Below are 21,764 nucleotides of genomic sequence, written 5' to 3'. Positions count from 1 at the left end.
GTTCTTGTGTGTCTGTAAGCTATTGTTTTCGTGGGCTTTGGGGAGAAGGCGCGATGGGGACAGAGAGAGGAGACGCAATGCTGTAAGATGGGCAACGGAACAGACCCCAAGCAGGAGTCCGAGGCCCAGGGGCTTCGGCGAGGAGAGCAGACGAGGACAGACTCGAGTAGAGCGTTTGGTCAATCACCGAGGGTGGTCCCATTTGAGGGTCAGCGGAGTTCGGAAAACATCGACTGGAGGAAGGGGGCCCCGGTTCCGTAAGAGCTCCAACGATGTGTGCACAAACTGGTTAATAATAATGGCGCCTCTTTTTAAAAAACAGTTAAACAGTTCTGATTTTGTTCCTTTACTATCTACATAGTCAAAGTAAGGGTTATAAAGTGTACTCCTTTAATTGCATATGGTGTACTGTCTGTTATTTGGCGTGGTGGGGTACATCACACAGCATCTACACAAACTTGATTACACAGTTTGGCGGGGCCAAAGGCTGCTCCCCCTAGATGAAAGCAAGCTGAGCGGGCCTGAGGCTTACCGGGAGGCTACACTTAGATAGGTACATGGAGCTTTGAAAAATAGAGGGCTATGCGCTAGGGAAATTCTACACAGTCTCTGGAGTAGGTTACACGGTTGGCACAACATTGTGGGCCGAAGGGCCTGTAATGTGCTGTGGATTTCTACATTCTGTTTTGTATGTCTATGTTCTAATTTGCTTTGAGACAGCAAGTGCCTCCTCTTCTGTAATCTGGAGCATAATTTTAAGATGTTTGGAGGAAAGCACAGGGGGGAATATCAGACATAATTTTTTACAGAGTGAAAGACAAGTGTGGGGAATACGCTGCATTAGGAACATTTCAGAAACAATTAGGTGGACACATTGATTAGAGAAAAATGGAGGGCCATGTGGGAGGGAATGGTTGTGTTTACCTTAGAGTAGGTTAAAAGGTAGACACAGCATCATGAGCCGAAGACCCTGTACTGAACTGTAATGCTCAATGTTCTAAAGTAAATAAGCAAAAAGCAAAAACATTGAAATAACTCAGTCAGTCAATAAGTACCTATGGAAAAAGAAATCAGTTAATGTTTCAAGACAAAGATCCTTCAACATATTTGAGATGGGAAAGAAAACAAACAAATCTATATAACAGCGAAGAAAAATGCAAACTAGTGAAGGAACACAGTGGGTCATGGTGCATCTTCTTGCATCAGCAATTCAGACTCTACAGGCGCTGCTTGACCTGCAGAGTCTGTAGTCTCTTGTGTCTGGAATTCCTGACTCTACAATGCTGCTTGACCTGCTGAGTTCTCCCAGTTCAATTTTTTTTTCTCCCGATTTCAGAGTCTGCAGTCCATTGTGCCTCTGAGGAAAAAGTGAAGATGTTAGAGGGAAATGGCTGGAAGAAAAGGAATTTCTGTAACATGGTCCAATAGTGGACAGCCTTTGAATACCACTGCTTTTGCACAATAGTGTAATGGTTAGCACAATCACCAATCCAATTTGACCCTTGCCACTGTCTGTAAGGAGTTTGTATGTTCACCCCGTGACCATGTGGGTTTCCTTTGGGTGCTCTGGTTCCTACCACAGTCCAAAGATGTACGGTTGGAGCTGGGAAATTGTAGGCATGCTACGTTGGCACCAGAAGTGTGGTGACACTTGCAGGCTGCTCTCAGCACAATTCTTGTGCTTTGAATTGACATCAATGACGTATTTCACTGAATGTTCTGATGTACATATGACTAATAAAGTTAATCTTTATCTTTATCATTATTTGTACAGAGTGGTGCTAGTGCATAATGTCTGGATGATATTGTATGGACCAGCCTATGGAGACATTGAATGGACCAGTCTATGGAGATATTGTATAGACCAGCCTATGGTGATGTTGTATAGACTAGCCTATGTTGATGTGCTAAGTAGGCAAGCATATAGAATAAGAAGATGGGGCATGGAATCGCACCTATGAATAACACATTGACCAATTATACATGCATTGCTCTCCCCCTTTTTAACATTTGTATAATTGTGTTTTATTCAACATTTACCCATCAGCCAAAATTTTCTGTAGCATCAAGATTTCACATTAGCATTGCATCACTCTCACAGTGCAGCTTTACTTGTGCTATCACTGAAAGAGACTGTAAGTGCTGGAATCAGGAGCCTCAAATGATCTGCTGGAGGAACTCAGTGAGCTGAGCAGCATCTGAGAGGTTGGGGGCGGGGGGTATGAGGGAAGGAATTACCAATATTTCCTGTTGAAACCCTGTATCAGAGGAGAGAATGGAAGGGGGAGATAGTGGAGAGGGGAAGGGGTGTACCGACGAGGGGTGATTCTGCAGATCATAAACACAAGAGGTTCTGCAGATGCTGTAAATCTAGAGCAATACACACAAAATACTGGAGGAACTCATCAGGTTAAGCAGCATCTATGGAAATGAAGAAACAGTCAACAATAACGAGACTCTTCAACTGGACTGAAAAGAAAGGGGGAAGATGCCAGAATAAAAGGGTGGGTAGAGGGAAAGGAGGTCAAGCTAGAAGGTCATAGGTGGGTAGGGGAGGAGGGATAAAGTAAGAAGCTGGGAGGTGGTAGGTGGAAAAGGCAGATGGCTGGAGGAGAAGGAATCTGGTAGGAAAGGACAGTAGACTTTGGGAGAAAGGGAAGCAAAAGGGGCACCAGTGGGAGGTGATATGTAGGTGAGGAGAAGAGGTAAGAGGCCAGAGAGGGGTATAGAGGAGGGAAAAGGGAGGGAAAAATACTGGAAGGAGAAATTGATGTTTATGCCATCAGGTTGGAGGCTACCTAGACAGAGTATGAGGTGTTGCTCCTCCACCCTGAGAGTGGCCTCATCATAGCAGAAGAGGAGGCCATGGACTTACATTCTTTGCTTCAGTATTCACCAGGGTATCTTGACAATTGTGGGGATGTCTGAAACGCTTGAGCATATAGACATTAAGAAAGAGGATGTGCTGGAGCTTCTGAAAAGCATTAAGTTAGATAAGTTGCCCAGACCAGACAAGATATACCAGACAGGCTACTGTGAGGAGCAAGGGAGGAGATTGCTGATCCTCTGGCGATTATCTTTGCCTCATCAATGGGGACAGGAGAGGTTCCAGAGGATTGAAGGGTTGCAAATGTTGTTCCCTTGTTCAAGAAAGGGAGAAGAGATAACCCAGGAAATTATAGACCAGTGAATCTTACTTCAGTTGTTGAAGAAGGTCCTGAACATTTGGAGAGGCATAATCTGATTAGGGATAGTCAGCATGGCTTAGTCAAGGGCAGGTCATGCCTTATGAGCCTGATTGAAATCCTTGAGGATGTAACAAAATACATTGATAAAGGTAGAGCAGTGGATGTAGTGTATATGGATCTAAGAGCATAAGAAAAAGGAGCAGGAGTAGGCCATCTGGTCCATTGAGCTTGCTCCATTATTCAATATGATCATGGCTGATCTGGCCATAGACTGATCTCCATCTACCCGCCTTTTCCTCATAACTTTTAATTCCCCTACTATGCAAAATTCTATCCAAACGTCTTCACTGAGGTAGCCTCCAGTGCTTCATTGGGCAGAGAATTCCACAGGTTCACTGCTCTCTTGGAAAAGCAGTTCCTTCTTCCTCATCTCCATCCTAAATCTACTCTCCCAAATCTTGAGACTATGTCCCCTAGTTCTAGTCTCACTTGGAGAAACAACTCTCCTGCCTCTATCTTATCTATCCCTTTCATAATTTTATGTTTCTTTAAGATCTCCTCTCATTCCAGCAAGTACAGTCCCAGGTGATTCAATCTCTCCTCATAGTCCAACTCCCTCATCTCTGGAATCAACCTGTTGAACCTCCTCTGCACCACCTCCAAAGCCAGTATATCCTTCCTCAAGTAAGGAGACCAGAACTGCACACAGTACTCCAGGTGTGGCTTCACCAGTACCCTGTATTGTTGCAGCATAACCTCCCTACCTTTAAATTCAATCTCTCTGGCAATGAAGACCAATATTCCATTTGCCTTCTTGATAGACTGCTACACATGCAAACCAACATTTTGTGATTCATGCACAAGCACTCCCAAGTCCCTCTGCACAGTGGCATGCTGCAATATTTTTTACCATTTAAATAATAATCTGATCTTCCTTTTTTCCTTCCAAAGTGGATGACCTCAAATTTACCAACATTGTACTCCATCTGCCAGACCCTTGCCCACTCACCTAACTATCTATATCTCTCTGCAGGCTCTCCATATCTTTTGCACAATTTGCTTTTCCACTCAATTTAGTATCATCAGCAAACTGAGATACACTACACTTGGTCCCCTCTTCCAGATCGTTAATGTATATCATGAATAGTTGCAGGCCCAACGCCGACCACTGCGACACACCACTCACTACTGATTGCCAACCAGAGTAACACCCATGTATCCCAACTCTCTGCTGTCTATTAGTTAACCAATCCTCTATCCATGCTAATACATTGTCTCAACTCTATGCATTCTTATCTTACGGATCAGTCTTTTATACAGCACCTTATTGAACACCTTCTGGAAATTGAAGTATATAATGTCCATCTGTTCCCCTCTACCCACTGCGCTCATTATATCCTCAAAGAACCCCAGTAGGTTTGTCGAACAGGACCTGCCTTTGCTGAATCTATGCTGCATCTGCTTGATGGATCCATTTATTTCCAGATGCCTCACTATTTCTTCTTTAATGATAGCTTCAAGGATTTTCCCAACCTCAGACATTAAACTAACTGGCCTATAGTTACCCGCCTTTTGCCTACATCCTTTTTTGAACAGTCACATGACAATCACCATCTTCCAATCTGCTGGGACCTGCCCAGAGTCCAGAGAATTTTGGTAAATTATCACCAAAGCCTCTACAATAATTTCTTTCAGAATTGTGGGATGCATTACATTAGGACCAAGGGACTTGTAAGGCATTAGATAAGGTTCCCCATGCAGGGCTCATTCAGAAAGTAAGGAGGCATGGTATCCAAGGAGACCTTGCTTTGTGGATACAAAATTGGCAAAGGGTGGTTGTAGATGGTTTGTATTCTGCATAGAGGTTGGTGATCAGTGGTTTTCCACAGGGATCTGTTCTGAGACCCCTTCTCTTTGTGATTTTTGTAACTGACCTGGATGAAGAAGTAGAAGGTGGGTTAGTAATTTTGCTTAGGTGTTGTGGATAGTCTGGTGGGTTGTCAAAGGTTACAGTGGGACATCAATAGGATGTAGAACTGGGCTGAGAAGTGGTAGATGGAGTTCAACCCAAATAAGTGTGAAGTGGTTCATCTTGGTAGGTCAAATTTGAAGAAAAATATAGTATTAATGGTAAGACCCTTGGCAGTGTGGAAGATTTGAGAGATCTTGAAGTCCATGTCCATAGGACACTCAAAGCCACTGTACAGGTTGACAGTGTTGTTAAAAAGGCATGTGGTGTGTTGGCATTTATCACCCCTACGATTGAGTTCAAGAGCCATGAGGTAATGTTACAGCTATATAAGACCTTGGTCAGACCCCACTTGGTGTATGTGTTCAGTTCAGGTCATCCCACTACAGGAAGGATGTGGATACTATACAGAGAGTGCAGAGGAGATTTACAAGGATGTTGCCTAGATGAAGAGCATGCCTTATGAGAATAGGTTGAGTGAACGTAGCCTTTTCTCCTTGGAGCGACAGCAGATGAGATGTGAGCTGATAGAGATGTATAAGATGATGAATGGCATTTATCATGTGAATAGCCAGAGGTTTTATCCCAGGGCTGAAATGGCTAACTTGAGGAGGTATAGTTTTAAGGTGCTTGGAAGTAGGTACAGAGGGGATGTCGGGTAAGTTTTTCACACAGAGAATGGTGGGTGTGTGGAATGCACTGGCGGCGACAGTGGTGGATCGGATACAATAGAGTGTTTTAAGAGACTCTTAGATAGGTACATAGAGCTTAGAAAAATAGAGGGCTATGCTCTAGGGAAATTCTAGGGAGTTTCTAGTGTAGGTTACATGATCAGCACAACATTGAAGGGCCTGTAATGTGCTGTAGATTTCTATGTTCTATGTCAGAATGGGAATGGGGATAGGAATTAAAATGGTTGGCTACTGAAAAATTCCACTTATTGCAGATGGAGTGGAGGTATCTGACAAAGTGAACCCAGAATTTACTTTGGGTCTCACCACTGTAGAAGAGGCTGTTCAGGAGCACCATATATAATAAACAATCCCATCAGATTCACAGGTGAAGTGGAACTGGAAGGACTTAGGCCCTGACTGGAGGTGAAGGAAGAGGTAAATGTGGAGTTGTAGCACTTCTGTCATTTGCAGGGATATGTGCCAGGAGGGAGATTAGTGGAGAGGGATGAGTGGAATGTGAATCATGGAGGAAGTGGAGAGCTGAGGGGAGGTAATGATGTTTTTAGTGGTAAGAACCCATTAAAGATTGTGTAAGTTGCTGAGAATGATGGGGTGATAGGTGAGAACATGAGGAACTCTGTTCTTGTTAAGCGGTGGGAAGATGGGATGAATGCGAATGTCCAGGAGATGAAGGAGATGTGGGTAAGCACAGCAAGAATGGAGCATCTGCAGATGCTGGAACACACACAAAAATATATTGCAGGAAGTCAGCAGGTCAAGCAGCATCAATGGAAAGGATTAATCAGTCAACATTTCTGACCAAAATACTTAATCAGGACTGAGATTTTGGGTAGATAGAGTCAGGTGGGGAAGGGGTAGGATTGGGATGTGGATGATAGATAGAAGCAGACACAAAAGTATATGGAACCAGACAGTGAGAGAGCAAGGTGAAAGTGAGACAGCTAGGAGGGTGATGAACAGAAAACAAGGAAACAGGACTAACCCGTTAGTCCTGACGAAGGGTCTCGGCCCGAAACGTCGACAGTGCTTCTCCTATAGATGCTGCCTGGCCTGCTGTGTTCCACCAGCATTTTGTGTGTGTTGTTACTACAGGAAGTTGCTTTTTCTCTCAGTCACGTTTCAGCCACAGGCATTGATCAATTTCTTTGAAGTTCTAAATATAGTGCTTACCTCCATGGGCAAAACAGACTTTCAACTTGGGAAATTTTTCAAAGGTACCACCAAACAGCATGCAACAGATTGCAGTCGTTGTTTCAGTAGGCATGCCTAAAGAAAATGAGATCAATGCATATCTTCACTCAAAGGTTTGTCAAATGTTAAAGTGGAGTGGGTGCTTCTATCTTTTAAACAACACACACAAAATGCTGGTGGAACACAGCAGGCCAGGCAGCATCTATAAGGAGAAGCACTGTCGACATTTCGGGCCGAGGGGTTTCGGCCCAAAACGTCGACAGCGCTTCTCCCTATAGATGCTGCCTGGCCTGCTGTGTTCCACCAGCATTTTGTGTGTGTTGTTTGAATTTCCAGCATCTGCAGATTTCCTCGTGTTTGTTCTAACTTTTACACACTTATCCTTCCCAAGTTAATGGAATCCAAGCTAAAAGGATTGGAGTTGAGAAGGATAATAAATCAGCCAGGATCGAATAGCAGAGCAGACACAATGGGTCAAATGGCTTAATTCTGCTACATTGTCTTATGCTACTTGCGAAACAAAATATTTCAAGATAAAACATTAGAACCATATAACCATATAACAATTACAGCACGGAAACAGGCCATCTTGGCCCTTCTAGTTTGTGCCGAATGCTTACTCTTACCTAGTCCCACCTACCTGCACTCAGCCCATAACTCTCCATTCCTTTCCTGTCCATTTACCTATCCAATTTTTTTTTAAATGACAATATCGAACCTGCCTCTACCATTTCTACTGGAAGCTCGTTCCACACAGCTACCACTCTCTGAGTAAAGAAGTTCCCCCTCGTGTTACCCCTAAACTTTTGCCCCTAACTCTCAACTCACGTCCTCTTGTTTGAATCTCCCCTACTCTCAATGGAAAAAGCCTATCCACGTCAACTCTATCTAACCCCCTCGTAATTTTAAATACCTCTATCAAGTACCCCCTCAACCTTCTACGCTCCAAAGAATAAAGACCTAATTTGTTCAACCTTTCTCTGTAACTTAGGTGCTGAAACCCAGGTAACATTCTAGTAAATCTCCTCTGTACTCTCTCTATTTTGTTGACATTTTTCCTATAATTCGGTGACCAGAACTGTACACAATACTCCAAATTTGGCCTCACCAATGCCTTGTACAATTTTAACATTATATCCCAACTCCTATACTCAATGCTCTGATTTATAAAGGCCAGCATACCAAAAGCTTTCTTCACCACCCTATCCACATGAGATTCCATCTTCAGGGAACTATGCACAATTATTCCTAGATCACTCTGTTCTACTGCATTCTTCAAAGCTCTACCATTTACCATGTATGTCCTATTTTGATTATTCCTACCAAAATGTAGCACCTCACACTTATCAGCATTAAACTCCATCTGCCATCTTTCAGCCCACTCTTCTAACTGGCCTAAATCTCTCTGCAAGCTTTGAAAACCTACTTCATTATCCACAACGCCACCTATCTTAGTATCATCTGCATACTTATTAATCCAATTTACCACCCCATCATCCAGATCATTAATGTATATGACAAACAACACTGGACCCAGTACAGATCCCTGAGGCACACCACTAGTCACCGGCCTCCAACCTGACAAACAGTTATCCACCACTACTCTCTGGCATCTCCCATCCAGCCACTATTGAATCCATTTTACTACTTCAATATTAATATCTGACTGAACCTTCCTAACTAATCATCCATGTGGAATCTTGTCAAAGGCCTTACTGAAGTCCATATAGACAACATCCACTGCTTTACCCTCGTCAACTTTCCTAATAACCTCTTCAAAAAATTCAATAAGATTTGTCAAACATGACCTTCCACGCACAAATCCATGTTGACTGTTCCTAATCAGACCCTGTCTATCCAGATAATTATATATACCATCTCTAAGAATACTTTCCATTAATTTACCCACCACTGACGTCAAACCTACAGGCTGATAATTGCTAGGTTTACTCTTAGAACCCTTTTTAAACAATGGAATCAAATGAGCAATACGCCAATTGTCTGGCACTATCCCCATTTCTAATGACATTTGAAATATTTCTGTCAGAGCCCCTGCTATTTCTACACTAACTTCCCTCAAGGTCCTAGGGATAATCCTGTCAGGACCTGGAGACTTATCCACTTTTATATTCTTTAAAAGCGCCAGTACTTCCTCTTCTTTAATCATCATAGTTTCCATAACTACCCTACTTGTTTCCCTTACCTTATACAATTCAATATCCTTCTCCTTAGTGAATACCATAGAAAAGAAATTGTTCAAAATCTCCCCCATCTCTTTTGGCTCCACAAATAGCTGTCCACTCTGATTCTCTAAGGGACCAATGTTATCCCTCACTATCCTTTTGCTATTAATTTAACTGTAGAAACCCTTTGGATTTATTTTCACCTTACTTGCCAAAGCAACCTTGTATCTTCTTTTAGCTTTTCTAATTTCTTTCTTGAGATTCTTTTTACATTCTTTATATTCCTTGAGCACCTCATTTACTCCATGCTGCCTATATTTATTGTAGATCTCTCTCTTTTTCCGAACCAAGTTTCCAATATCCCTTGAAAACCACAGCTCTCTCAAACTTTTAACCTTCCCTTTCAACCTAACAGGAACATAAAGATTCTATACCCTCAAAATTTCACTTTTAAATGACCTCCATTTGTCTATTACATCCTTCCCATAAAACAAATTGTCCCAATCCACTCCTTCTAAATTCTTTCGCATCTCCTCAAAGTTAGCCTTTCTCCAATCAAAAATCTCAACCCTGGGTCCAGACCTACCCTTCTCCATAATTATATTGAAACTAATGGCATTGTGATCACTGGACCTGAAGTGCTCCCCAACACATATCTCTGTCACCTGACCTATCTCATTCCCTAACAGGAGATCCAACACTGCCCTTTCTCTAGTTGGTACCTCTATGTATTGCTGCAAAAAACTATCCTGCACACATTTTACAAACTCCAAACTATCCAGCCCTTTTACAGAATGGGCTTCCCAGTCTATGTGTGGAAAATTAAAATCTCCTGCAATCACAACGTTGTGCTTACTACAAATATCTGCTATCTCCTTGCAAATTTGCTCCTCCAATTCTTGCTCCCCACTAGGTGGTCTATAATACATCCCTATAAGTGTCACTACACCTTTCCCATTCCTCAATTCCACGCAAATAGCCTCCCTAGATGAGCCCTCTAATCTATCCTGCCAAAGCACTGCTGTAATATTTTCTCTGACAAGCAATGCCACACCTCCCCCTCTTGCCCCTCCAATTCTATCACACCTGAAGCAACGAAATCCAGGAATATTTAGTTGCCAATCACACCCCTCCAGCAACCATGTTTCACTAATAGCTACAACATCATATTTCCAGGTATCAATCCATGCTCTAAGCTCATCCACCTTTCTTACAATGCTCCTGGCATTAAAATAAATGCATTTAAGAAATTCTCCACCTCTTGCTCTCTGTTTATCCCTAACAGTGCAAACAACTTTACTACCCCCTCTACTTTCAAATCTCTTACTATCTTTCCTTTTGGTTAGTCCTGACGAAGGGTCTCGGCCCAAAATGTCGACATCGCTTCTCCCTATAGATGCTGCCTAGCCTGCTGTGTTCTACCAGCATTTTGTGTGTGTTGGTTGAAACAACTTTACTATCTTCTTTTTCTTCCTTCTCCTCTACATCTTTGGTCTGAGCGCTCCCCTTCTCTATCACCTGCCTATCCTCCCTCACACACTGCCTACGAGCTTTCTCTATTTGTGAACTAACCTCCTCTCTCCTCGTCTCTTCAATTTGGTTCCCACCTCCTAACCATTCTAGTTTAAAGTCTCCCTAGTAGCCTTAGCAAATCTCCCCGCCAGGATATTGGTTCCCCTAGGATTCAAGTGCAACCTGTCCTTTTTGTACAGGTCACACCTGCCCCAAAAGAGGTCCCAATGATCCAGAAACTTGAATCCCTGCCCCTTGCTCCAATCCCTCAGCCATGCATTTACCCTCCACCTCATTCCACTGCTACTCTCACTGTCGCATGGCACAGGCAGTAATCTCGGGATTACTAGCTTTGCCGTCCTTCTTCTCAGCTCCCTTCCTAACTCCTTATATTCTCCTTTCAGGACCTCTTCTCTTTTCCTACCTATGTCATTGGTACCTGTATGTACCATGACCTCTGGCTCCTCACCCTCCCACTTCAGGATATCTTGGACGCGATCAGAAACATCCCGGACCCTGGCACCAGGGAGGCAAACTACCATCTGGGTCTTCTGACTGCGTCCACAGAATCGTCTATCTGACACCCTAACTATCGAGTCCCCTGTTACTACTGCCTTCCTCTTCCTTTCCATACCCTTCTGAGCTACAGGGCCTGACTCTGTGCCAGAGGCACGGCCACTGTTGCTTCCCCCAGGTAGACTGTCCCCCCAACAGTACTCGAACGGAAGTACTTATTGTCAAGGGGTACAGCCACTCTAGTACCTGACTCTTCCCCTTCCCTCTCCTGACCGTGACCCACTTGTCTGCCTCCTGTGGCCCCAATGTGACCACCTGCCTGTAACTCCTCTCTATCACCTCCTCACTCTCCCTGACCAGACGAAGGTCATTGAGCTGCAGCTCCAGTTCTCTAACATGGTCCCTTAGGAGCTGCAGCTCGGCGCACCTGGTGCAGATATGGACGTCCGGGAGGCTAGAGACTTCAGGACCTCCCACATCTGACACTGAGAACAACAAGCTGCCCTCACACTCATAATTCCCCCTTTCCTCAAATGACAGGAAAAACTGAAAACTAAGCCTACTTTGCCTCGCCCATTTCCGCCTAAGCCCATTGAGCCAAAGCCCTTAAGCCTTCACTCTGCTCCCAGCTTACTCTGCTGCCCGCAAACGATGCTGCCCACTGTATAAGGCTGTGTTCCTTTTAAATCTTCTGTGCTTCACTGCCCAACGTTACACGTCTGCACAGTCCCGTCTCTCTTAACCCTGATGAGAAGAAAAAATCAAAATGGCTCCTGCAGCACTCCCATTCTGATTCTCAGATTTCCTTCTCCAAATTCCTCAATGATGTTTTCACAATGCTATGAAATGCAGTGGATTCCAGTTAATTAGGCCTTTGCTTATTTGGGACAATTCTTAAAGATCAAAAACAAATCAAGAAAATATTCAGGATTCCCTTTGTTGATTTGGGAAATTATGTCACTTAATTGTGGCAGGAGACTGTAGCTGAGCAGTTTCTAACTGGAGTCAATTACATGGACGAGTGGTTTTTAGACACAACACCATGCTTAGAGTGAACATTGTGTCAGAGAAAATAGAGAAAATTGTGTCAGTTGTGACTGTTTGTGTTCAAAAACCAGTGATTATTTTTTGTCACGGATAGTTGGCGAGAATAAGCAGTAAGATATTTTAGAATTGCTTTGCTTGTTGTGGTTTCAGGATTCAGCTGTAAGATGTGAGAAAGGCCAGGAGTGAAAATGAAACAATTTCACTACTTCACCAAGGTAGGAATTTGAAGGTATCGGCAATCATCTTGGATGTTACAATGCAAAAGAAGATTTGGAGGTTGCAATTGTTGAGGCACTCCAGGGTTGTTTTGAGGTGACAGACTGGCAGGCACTCTGTGAGCCACATGGAGAGGACATTGATGGGCTCACAGAGTGCATCACTGGTTACATCAACTTCTGTGTGGACTGCAATGTTCCGGCAAGAACTGTCCTTTGTTATTCAAATAACAAGCCATGGGTAAAAAAGGACGTTAAGGACATCCTGAACGCTAAAAAGACGGTGTTTAGAGATGGAGATAGGGAGGAGCTGAGGACAATACAGAGGGACCTGAAAGCCAAGAGCAGGGAGGCTAAAGACAGGTATAGGAGGAAGCTTGAGTGGAAACTCCAGCAGAACAACATGAAAGAGGTCTGGAGTGGGATGAGGACCATCACTGGGTTCTGGCAAACTAGCAACAGAGGAGCTGAAGGCAGTGTGGACAGGGCCAACAAACTTAACCTGTTCTTCAACAGATTTGACACTGTGGCCCCTGCCCACCCCCCACATGATTCATCTGTTGTCGGCCCCCAACCAACACATACTCCACTCTCCCCTCCTACCCCTCCTCACAGCCCTCCACCCTGCTCTCATGACTACACCCCTCCCCCACCTGAAACCACCACGGTGGGCTTCACAGCTGAACAGGTGAGCAGACAGCTGAAACGTCTCCACACAAGCAAGGCTGCAGGCCCGGATGGTGTCAGCCCCAGGGTGCTCAAAGCCTGTGCCCCCCAGCTATGTGGAGTACTTCACCATGTCTTCAACCTGAGCCTGAGTCTCCAGAGGGTTCCTGTGCTGTGGAAGACGTCCTGCCTCGTCCCTGTACCAAAGACGCCGTGCCCCAGTGGCTCCAATGACTACAGACCGGTGGCATTGACCTCCCACATCATGAAGACCCTGGAGAGACTTGTTCTAGAGCAGCTCCAGCCTATGGTTAGGCCACACTTAGACCCCCTCCAGTTTGCGTACCAGCCCCGACTAGGAGTTGAGGATGCCATCGTCTACCTGCTGAACTGTGTCTACGCCCACCCGGACAAGCTGGCGAGCACTGTGAGGGTCATGTTTTTAAACTTCTCCAGTGTGTTCAACACCATCCGCCCTGCTCTGCTGGGTGAGAAGCTGACAGTGATGCAGGTGGATGATTCCCTGGTGTCATGGATTATTGATTACCTGACTAGCAGACCACAGTATGTGCGATTGCAACACTGTGTGTCAGAGAGAGTGGTCAGCAGCACTGGGGCTCCACAGGGGACTGTCCTGTCTCTCTCTTCATCATCTACACCTCGGACTTCAACTACTGCACAGAGTCTTGCCACCTTCAGAAGTTTTCTGATGACTCTGACATAGTTGGATGCATCAGCAAGGGATATGAGGCTGAGTACAGGGCTATGGTGGGAAACTTTGTCACATGGTGCGAGCAGAATCATCTGCAGCTTAATGTGAAAAAGACTAAGGAGCTGGTGGTGGATCTGAGGAGGGCTAAGGCACCGGTGACCCCTGTTTCCATCCAAGGGGTCAGTGTGGACATGGTGGAGGATTACAAATACCTGGGGATACGAATTGACAATAAAGTGGACTGGTCAAAGAACACTGAGGCTGTCTACAGGAAGGGTCAGAGCCATCTCTATTTCCTGAGGAGACGTGAGGTCCTCTAATGTCTGCCAGACGATACTGAGGATGTTCTATGAGTCTGTGGTGGCCAGTGCTATCCTGTTTCCTGTTGTGTGCTTGGGTAGCAGACACCAACTGGATCAACAAACTTATTCGCAAGGCCAGTGATGTTGTCAGGGTGGAACTGGACTCTCTGACGGTGGTGTCTAAAAAGAGGATGCCAAGTTGTATGCCATCTTGGACAATGTCTCCCATCCACTCCGTAATGTACTGGTTATGCACAGGAGTACATTCAGCCAGAGACTCATTCCACGGAGATGTAACACTAAGCATCATAGGAAGTCATTCCTGCCTGTGGCCATCAAATTTTACAACTCCTCGCTTGGAGTGTCAGACACCCTGAGCCAATAGGCTGGTCCTGGACTAATTTCCACTTGGCATTATTTACTTATTATTATTTAATTATTTATGGTTTTATATTGCTATATTTCTACACTATTCTTGGTTGGTGCGACTGTAACGAAACCCAATTTCCCTCCGGATCAATAAAGTATGTCTGTTTGTCTGAAAACATTGTATGAAGGCAGTCCATTATCTGTACTAGGAGTCTGTTGGTTTTGTTCATTTAGTCAACTCTGCTGACGGAGGCAAACAACACAGCTGAGAAGTTGCTGGTGATTCTTTGGGAGAATTGGTAATATTCATGTTGAACAGAGATAGTACCATCAGCAGAGTGACATTTTATACTAATTGCTCTTTTGCAGCAGACATTACTGGGAAGTCAGAGATTTATAATCTTTCTCTAATTATCACTGAACTGAGAAGATCAACATATTGGTGGGTCTGAATTCTTGTATTGGGTAGATAGGATAAGAATAGCAGACTTCATGTATGATAATATGCTTGTTTCATGGTCACTATTTCTGATAACAGATTTTTTTAAATTACAGATTTATTTATACTTGAATTTAAATTTCCCAGCTGCTCTTAAGTAATTGCAAGGCTGAATCAAATGTGGTGACAAATCAGAGAATTAGCAGAGGGAGACTGAAAATCTGGCTGAGTGGTGCCACAACAACAACCCCTCACTCAATGTCAGCAAGACCATGGATCTTATTATTGACTTCAGGAGGATGAAACAGGAGGTCCATAAGCTAGTCCTCATTGGGGAAATCAGAAGTGGAGAGAGTCAGCAACTTTAAATTCCTCGGTGTTATCATTTCAGAGGATCTGTCCTGGGCTCAGCATGTAAGTGCAATTATGAAGAAAGCACGGCAGAACTTCTACTTCCTTAGGAATTTGCGACAATGCGGCAAGGCATCTAAAACTTTGACAAACTTCTATAGACGTGTGGTACAGAGCATATTACCTGGCTTATTACAGCCTGGTATGGAAACACCAATGTTCTTGAATGGAAAATCCTACAAAAAGTAATGGATACAACCCAGTCTGTCATGGATAAAGCCCTCCCCACCAATGAGAACACGTCCACAAAGCATTGTGGCAGGAAAGCAGCATTCATCCTCAGGGACCCCCACCACCCAGGGCATGTTCCCTTCTCACCACTGCCATCAGGAAGGAGGTACAGGAGCCTCAGGAATTACCCCTCAACCATTAGGCTCTTGAAACAGAGGAGATAATTTCACTCAACTTCATTTGCTCCATCACTGAAATATTCCCACAACCTATGTACTCACTTTCAAGGACACTTAATCTCATGTTCTCAATATTTATTGCTTATTTATCATGTTGGTATTGTGTCCAGTAGGATACGGACAGCCAGTGATATTTTCAGTTGTGAGGCCAGCTGTCATGCCAGAAATAATGCATTGTCACTTCATTGAGTCAGAAACGATGGCCACTGAACTAAAGAATAATTTGCATGTTCTGGCATAATATAATCACTGTTGCTGTGAATGGCAATAGATAAAGGAAAAGAACAAAAGGTTAATCAAACTGATTACATCGGAAGTATTGGTGTATTCAATTGGCTATGTGAATCTCTCAGATCAAACAGAATGCCCAGTCATGGGAAGAGATTGTCGGTGAACAGATTCAAGGGTATTTTACTGATACTTTATGTGTACTTCTCTGTTATATGTGCTCTATTTGCTTCATGTTGCATGTGACTCGGTACTGCATTTTTCACCTTGGCCCCGGAGCAACAGTTTCGTTTGACGGTATTCATGAATGGTTGAATGACAATTAAACTTGAATTTGAAGATGGTTAGAGCGCTTTGAAAAAAAAAACAACATCCTCACCAACTCCTGGGAATCCCTAGCTCATAAATACTCAAAATTGAGAAGGAACATTTGTGAAGGCTTTGAAATCAGGCCTTGCATTGGGATCACACAAAAAATGCACAAGAATGGACTACAAGCCATCCTTGGATATTGAATGCCTGACTTACGGCCATCTCCTGCATATGAACAAACTCATCCTGGTATCCAAAACAAAATATTGTGCCTTAATTACTACCGCCCGGTGGCTCTAACATCTGCTATCGGGAAGTGCTGCGACAGGTTGGTCATGGCACCCATCAATTTGAGAAAGTCATTTGGTGGCGCTGTAATGGCGGGAAGTGGAGTGTTGTCTTTCTCTGTCTAATGTTTCGGTCGATTACGTGTCTGTAGCGGAAACAACTAACAACTCTGGTGATCCAATACGCAATGGGATACCTACTACTGCCTCGCAACCAATACATAAAAACCTATGGCTTGAATTGGTTGCTATCCGAACTGTACAAGCGAGTGCGGAGTCTCGGCCTGACAGAGCGAGGTTATGGGGCAGGAGAGGAGTGGCAGCGGCTTAAGAGATTGGCAAGTAAGCGGAAGCGTCTGCCTCTCCCATCTATAATGCTTGCTAATATAGATCCCTAAGACACAAACTTGATGAACTCCATGCGAACATGAAATATCAGTGGGCATTTATGGAAGCTAATGTCATATGTATCACTGAGACCTGGATTGATGATACGGTTGCAAACTCAGAACTTTCTCCGGATGGTTTTAGAGTACTGCTTCGATGAGACCGCGATTCTAACTAAAGTGCTAACGATCACGGAGGTGATTTATGTGTATGTGTGCAGGAAAATTGGTGCAAAACTGTAAAGGTCAGAGAGACACACTGCTTACCAGATGTTGAACTGCTGGCCACTACTTTTAGACCAAGATATTTGCCTAGAGAATTTGGCCAGCTGAAATGTAATGTACTGAGGTGGGGTGTGGTCGACAGTCCGCCCCTGCATTTCTGCTGACCAGTACTATTTATTGTTACGTTTTAGCTTGGGTTATACAGTTATTTGCTTGTGTATTTGTGGGATACCCTAATTGTAACCGGGGTGTGATCCTGTCGGTGTGAGACTGGTTGGGATCACACTCCAGTCACGGTGCCCGGTCTGTTTTGTGTTTATCACAATAAAACAGCTGTTGACTTAACGAGCTTTCTCGTCTGTCATTATGGACCAAATGCTCGCCACAGTATTATATTTACCTTCCGCGAACACCACTCGCTCAGCAGAGTGCGTGCACCGCATAGAGAGTAACGTTCCCAACTGCCCGTCTTATTTTTGGGAGATTTTAACAGCTGCCGACTTAACAAAGTTCTGCTCACATATCAACAATATATATGTGTCATGTGCCACAAGATGCGACGGGATAATTGACCTCTGCTATGGGAATGTAAGTAACGGTTATCGAGCACACAGTAACACCCACCCCACCCCTAAGCACAACCGACCACAACGTCACTCTTGTACCGAACAATACTTAAAAGAGGCGGCACGGCTAAAAACATGTTAAACTGTGGAAACCCTGCTGGACTGCTGTGAATGCATTGATTGGGAGGTGCTCACAGCTGGAAGCAGTCTAGAGGGGGCTACTGATATATGCACTGACTGTATACTTTTTTCCCAAGACATTATCATACCCAAAGAAAACAGTCAAAGTACTTCTCAATAACAAACCTTGGATCACAAAGAATCTGAAATCATACTTAATCTGAAGAAAATAGCCTTTACCTCTGGCAACAGGACTGAGGCTAAACTTATTCAGGTGAGGGTAAACAAAGAAATAAAACAAGCCAAAGGGGCCTATAAAGAGAAAGTAGAAAAGCTCTTCTACAAGGACAAAGTTAGAGGTGTCTGGAAAGGTGCCAAAACAATGGGCAGCCAGACTCCATCCTACCCGATTCAGGAGGAATGTCTAGAGTTTGCAGAAGGACTAAACAGCTTTTACTGCAGGTTTGATCAGTACAGCTTCACACTGGAGATGGAGGAGCTGACCACCGTTCGCCTGTCAGTTGCACTAAGCAGCACCAATACAGGGTTTCATCTGAGAGAGGTGGAAAGAGGACTCCAGAACAAACCCCAGTAAAGCACCAGGTCCAGACAACATCTGTGGCTGGCTACAGAAACTGTGCTGTAGACAACTGTCAGAGGTTTTCTGTTATCTCTTCAACCACTCTCTCTCTGAACATTCCATACCAACCATTTGGAAAACCACCATCATATGCCCAATTCCCAAGAGCAATCCCACCTGCAATAATGACACTGTCCTGTAGCTCTAACATTGCTGGTGATGGACCCCTTTGAAAGGCTCCTCCTACCACAGCTACAGCTGATGGTAAGTGGGTTCACTGATCCACTCCAGTTTGCTTACAGGCTGAACAGAGACATGGATGATTCAGTACTAACGTCACTACACCATACCTACACACACCTGGAGAGGCCCAGATCATTTGTTAAGATGTTGTTTGTGGACATCTCCAGTGCATTTAACACCATGCAACCCCATCCCATGGGTCACAAACTCCATCAAATGAATGTAAACTCCCACCTCATACTCCTCATCCTCTCCTTCCTCACAGACAGACATCAAAAATTGAGATATAATGGTTATATAAGCACCGACAGGCAAATATCAACTGGAGCAACACAGGGCTTGGTTATCTCACCGGTCTTGTTCACACTATACACAGATGACTGCAGAAGCTCACACCCAGGCACATAGTACACCAAGTACTCAGATGACACTGTCATCACTGACACCACCAACACTGATGACAGCATCAATGAGGAAATCAATACATTTGCTGGATGGTGAACAAACATCTGGACCCAAACCCCAGTACAACAAAAGAAATGGTGGTGGACTTCAGAAAACAACTGTACACTGTCCCAACCCTGGGAATAAGTGGCCAGTCAATAGAGCATGTTGGAGAATACAAGTACCTTGGCACAACTATAGATAACAAGATCACCTTTAAGACTAATGGTGGGTTGATACTCTCCAGGTGCCAACAATGGCTATTTTTCCGAAGGAAGATGAGGAAACTTCAGGTCCAGCCATGGATTCTCCAGACATTTTATAAATGCTTCATTAAATGAATATTAACCTACAACATTTCGGCATGGTTTGGAGCAATGAACACTATCAAGCTCAGCCCATTCCACAGAATTATCAGAGTAAGTAGTAAAATCCTTGGCAGGAACAAGAATCACTCAGCAGCATCCATTAGAGATGGATAATAAAGAAGGCTCAACAAATAGTAGAGGACATTACACATACACTTCACACGTATGTAACCGGATGATTATTGAATGCTATTCAGTATCGTTAAAAGTGTACTTAGGCATTCATCCGGGTAATGCTAGAATAGTTGGCTGTGCATTTAAGTGGAGATGGTGACGTCATTACGTATGCACGGGATAGCGGGGAGACCATTTTGTTTTCTGCTGCCGAAGCTGTTGGGGCATTGGAATCAAGCTCCCCCAGAGGTGCTAGGCATGGTGAGGAAAGGTGAGCATTGATTTACAATATCCATGTGAATTTGTTTATGCTTGTTGGCATCTCGAGAATATTGGTAATTTGACATGTTTTACATGTGGATGCTTTAGATTTTTAGGAGTAAAGAACTCAACGCTGGATAGCGTGGCTTGCAAAGTTCCTCACTGGCCAAGTAGGTCAATCTTCCTGTAATCTAACTACTGGGCAATATTTTGTAGAAGTTGTGCCAAAGTGTACCTTTTGTCTAACTTTACTGTATCATGACTGATTGTGTATGTAACTGCCTAACGTGAATGTTTAGTCTCCATTCGGGGGTTCAGCACGTGTGTACTAAAAAGTAGTAGACATCTTAGATGAGGTGTATTTGCTTACATTTTTCGCTGCTACATATAAGATACAGGGTTGGGAGGATTCTAATGTTGTCTATATTGTGTTCCTTCAGAATTGCCACTACCGTATTAGTACCGTATTGGTACTGTATTAGTTTTGTGCAGTTTTCTTAGTATTTTTATACTGCATACGCAATTGGTCAAGACACAAGTGAGTGGATTGAAGGTTAAATGGAGACTGTAATGGCAGGTCCTGATTGTAAAGTCATTCATTTTGTTTTAAGACCCTCTTCAGGCACTTAAACATCTAAACAGAAAAGGAATTAAAACCCAAAAAAGTAGTTGTCATCCTGAGTGTGTACTTTTCCCCGGGCTACAACATTTGGTACCAGGAGTGGGGCTAATTCCAAGCCAGTTTAGAGGGTCTCTGATTGTTGTATGTGGTATAATCTACAATACCTAATATGGTAGTGGTGAAGACAGGACCGTGTTCCCGTCAGGCGGCAGGGGAGAGTGCCTGTTGCCTTGTGGGGAGCGCGGTGGAGCCTCGGGTCTGGGCCGGGACGTCAGTGACTGACGTCAGGACGCAGAACGGTGACGTGGATCCAGGGAATGGCGGGCCGTGAAGCGCCCACATTTTCAGCAAAGGATGGCAGCAACTCCTTTTGCAGGCTTGTGGAAACTAAAGACTTGAGCTTTTAGTATGTCACGCTCAGAGGACAAACCAGTTGAACTTGATTTGAAGGAACAAATTAGTGAATTGTGTTGCAGGTATGATGAAGCCATGGCAACCATAGGTACATTAAGCAAAAGGTCCTATGTATATGTCCCAAGGGAAAGACACATTGTTCCATTTATGGGGTATGTTGAGAAAGATGGGAGGTCTGTTGATGACTTTATTGAAGAAGTACAATGTGCACTTCATAGTAGAAATCAGTCTGACCAGGATCAGTATGATTTTGTCATGTCCCTGCTCAGGGGTGCAGCCTTAGAGGAAGCATGTATGCGCAGTGATGCTGGGGAAGACCAGGCTGATGACTTGTTCACCTATCTCAGGGAAGCTTTTAGAATCAAGCGTAGCGTACCCCAGCTGTGGCATAGCTTCTACAGTTGCAAACAGCTTGAGAGCAAAGATGTAAGAGAGTTTGCACATGCCCTAGCCCAAGCTCTTAACTTGATACTGAAGCACTCCCCTGATGCCGTGACCAATAAGACAAGTCAAGTCAAGTCACTTTTATTGTCATTTTGACCATAACTGCTGGTACAGTGCATAGTAAAAATTAGACAACGTTTTTCAGGACCATGGTGTTACATGACACAGAACAACAACTAGATTGAACTACGTAAAAAAAACAACACAGAGAAAGCTACACTAAACTACAGACCTACACAGGATTGCATAAAGTGCACAAAAAAAAAGTGCAGGCATTTACAATAAATAATAAACAGGACAGTAGGGCAAGGTGTCAGTCCAGGCT

At 44.0% G+C, this 21,764-nt stretch overlaps 1 protein-coding gene and 1 long non-coding RNA gene across 3 annotated transcripts in view; one reads left to right on the top strand and one right to left on the bottom strand.

The window, feature by feature from the left end:
• The window catches only part of LOC140728613 (uncharacterized), an 82,224-nt gene extending 64,616 nt beyond the window's left edge, over positions 1 to 17,608 (top strand). Inside the window, exon 3 of the long non-coding RNA XR_012099119.1 lies at positions 15,121 to 17,608. This is a non-coding gene — a long non-coding RNA (uncharacterized lncRNA). The remainder of the gene's footprint in view (positions 1 to 15,120) is intronic.
• The window catches only part of acmsd (aminocarboxymuconate semialdehyde decarboxylase), a 115,953-nt gene that overhangs the window by 18,647 nt on the left and 75,542 nt on the right, over positions 1 to 21,764 (bottom strand). Inside the window, exon 7 of one of the 2 annotated variants that reach the window (XM_073047611.1) lies at positions 7,023 to 7,118. The exons of the other annotated variant lie outside the window; for it this stretch is intronic. Coding sequence (XP_072903712.1) covers positions 7,023 to 7,118 — 96 coding nt within the window. The remainder of the gene's footprint in view (positions 1 to 7,022; positions 7,119 to 21,764) is intronic. 2 annotated transcript variants of the gene reach the window in all.

The sequence above is a fragment of the Hemitrygon akajei genome, chromosome 5 (assembly GCF_048418815.1).
Source record: "Hemitrygon akajei chromosome 5, sHemAka1.3, whole genome shotgun sequence".
Taxonomy (NCBI): domain Eukaryota; kingdom Metazoa; phylum Chordata; class Chondrichthyes; order Myliobatiformes; family Dasyatidae; genus Hemitrygon; species Hemitrygon akajei.
Note: the sequence above shows the minus strand (reverse complement) of the source record. Positions and strands in the feature narration are given on the sequence as shown.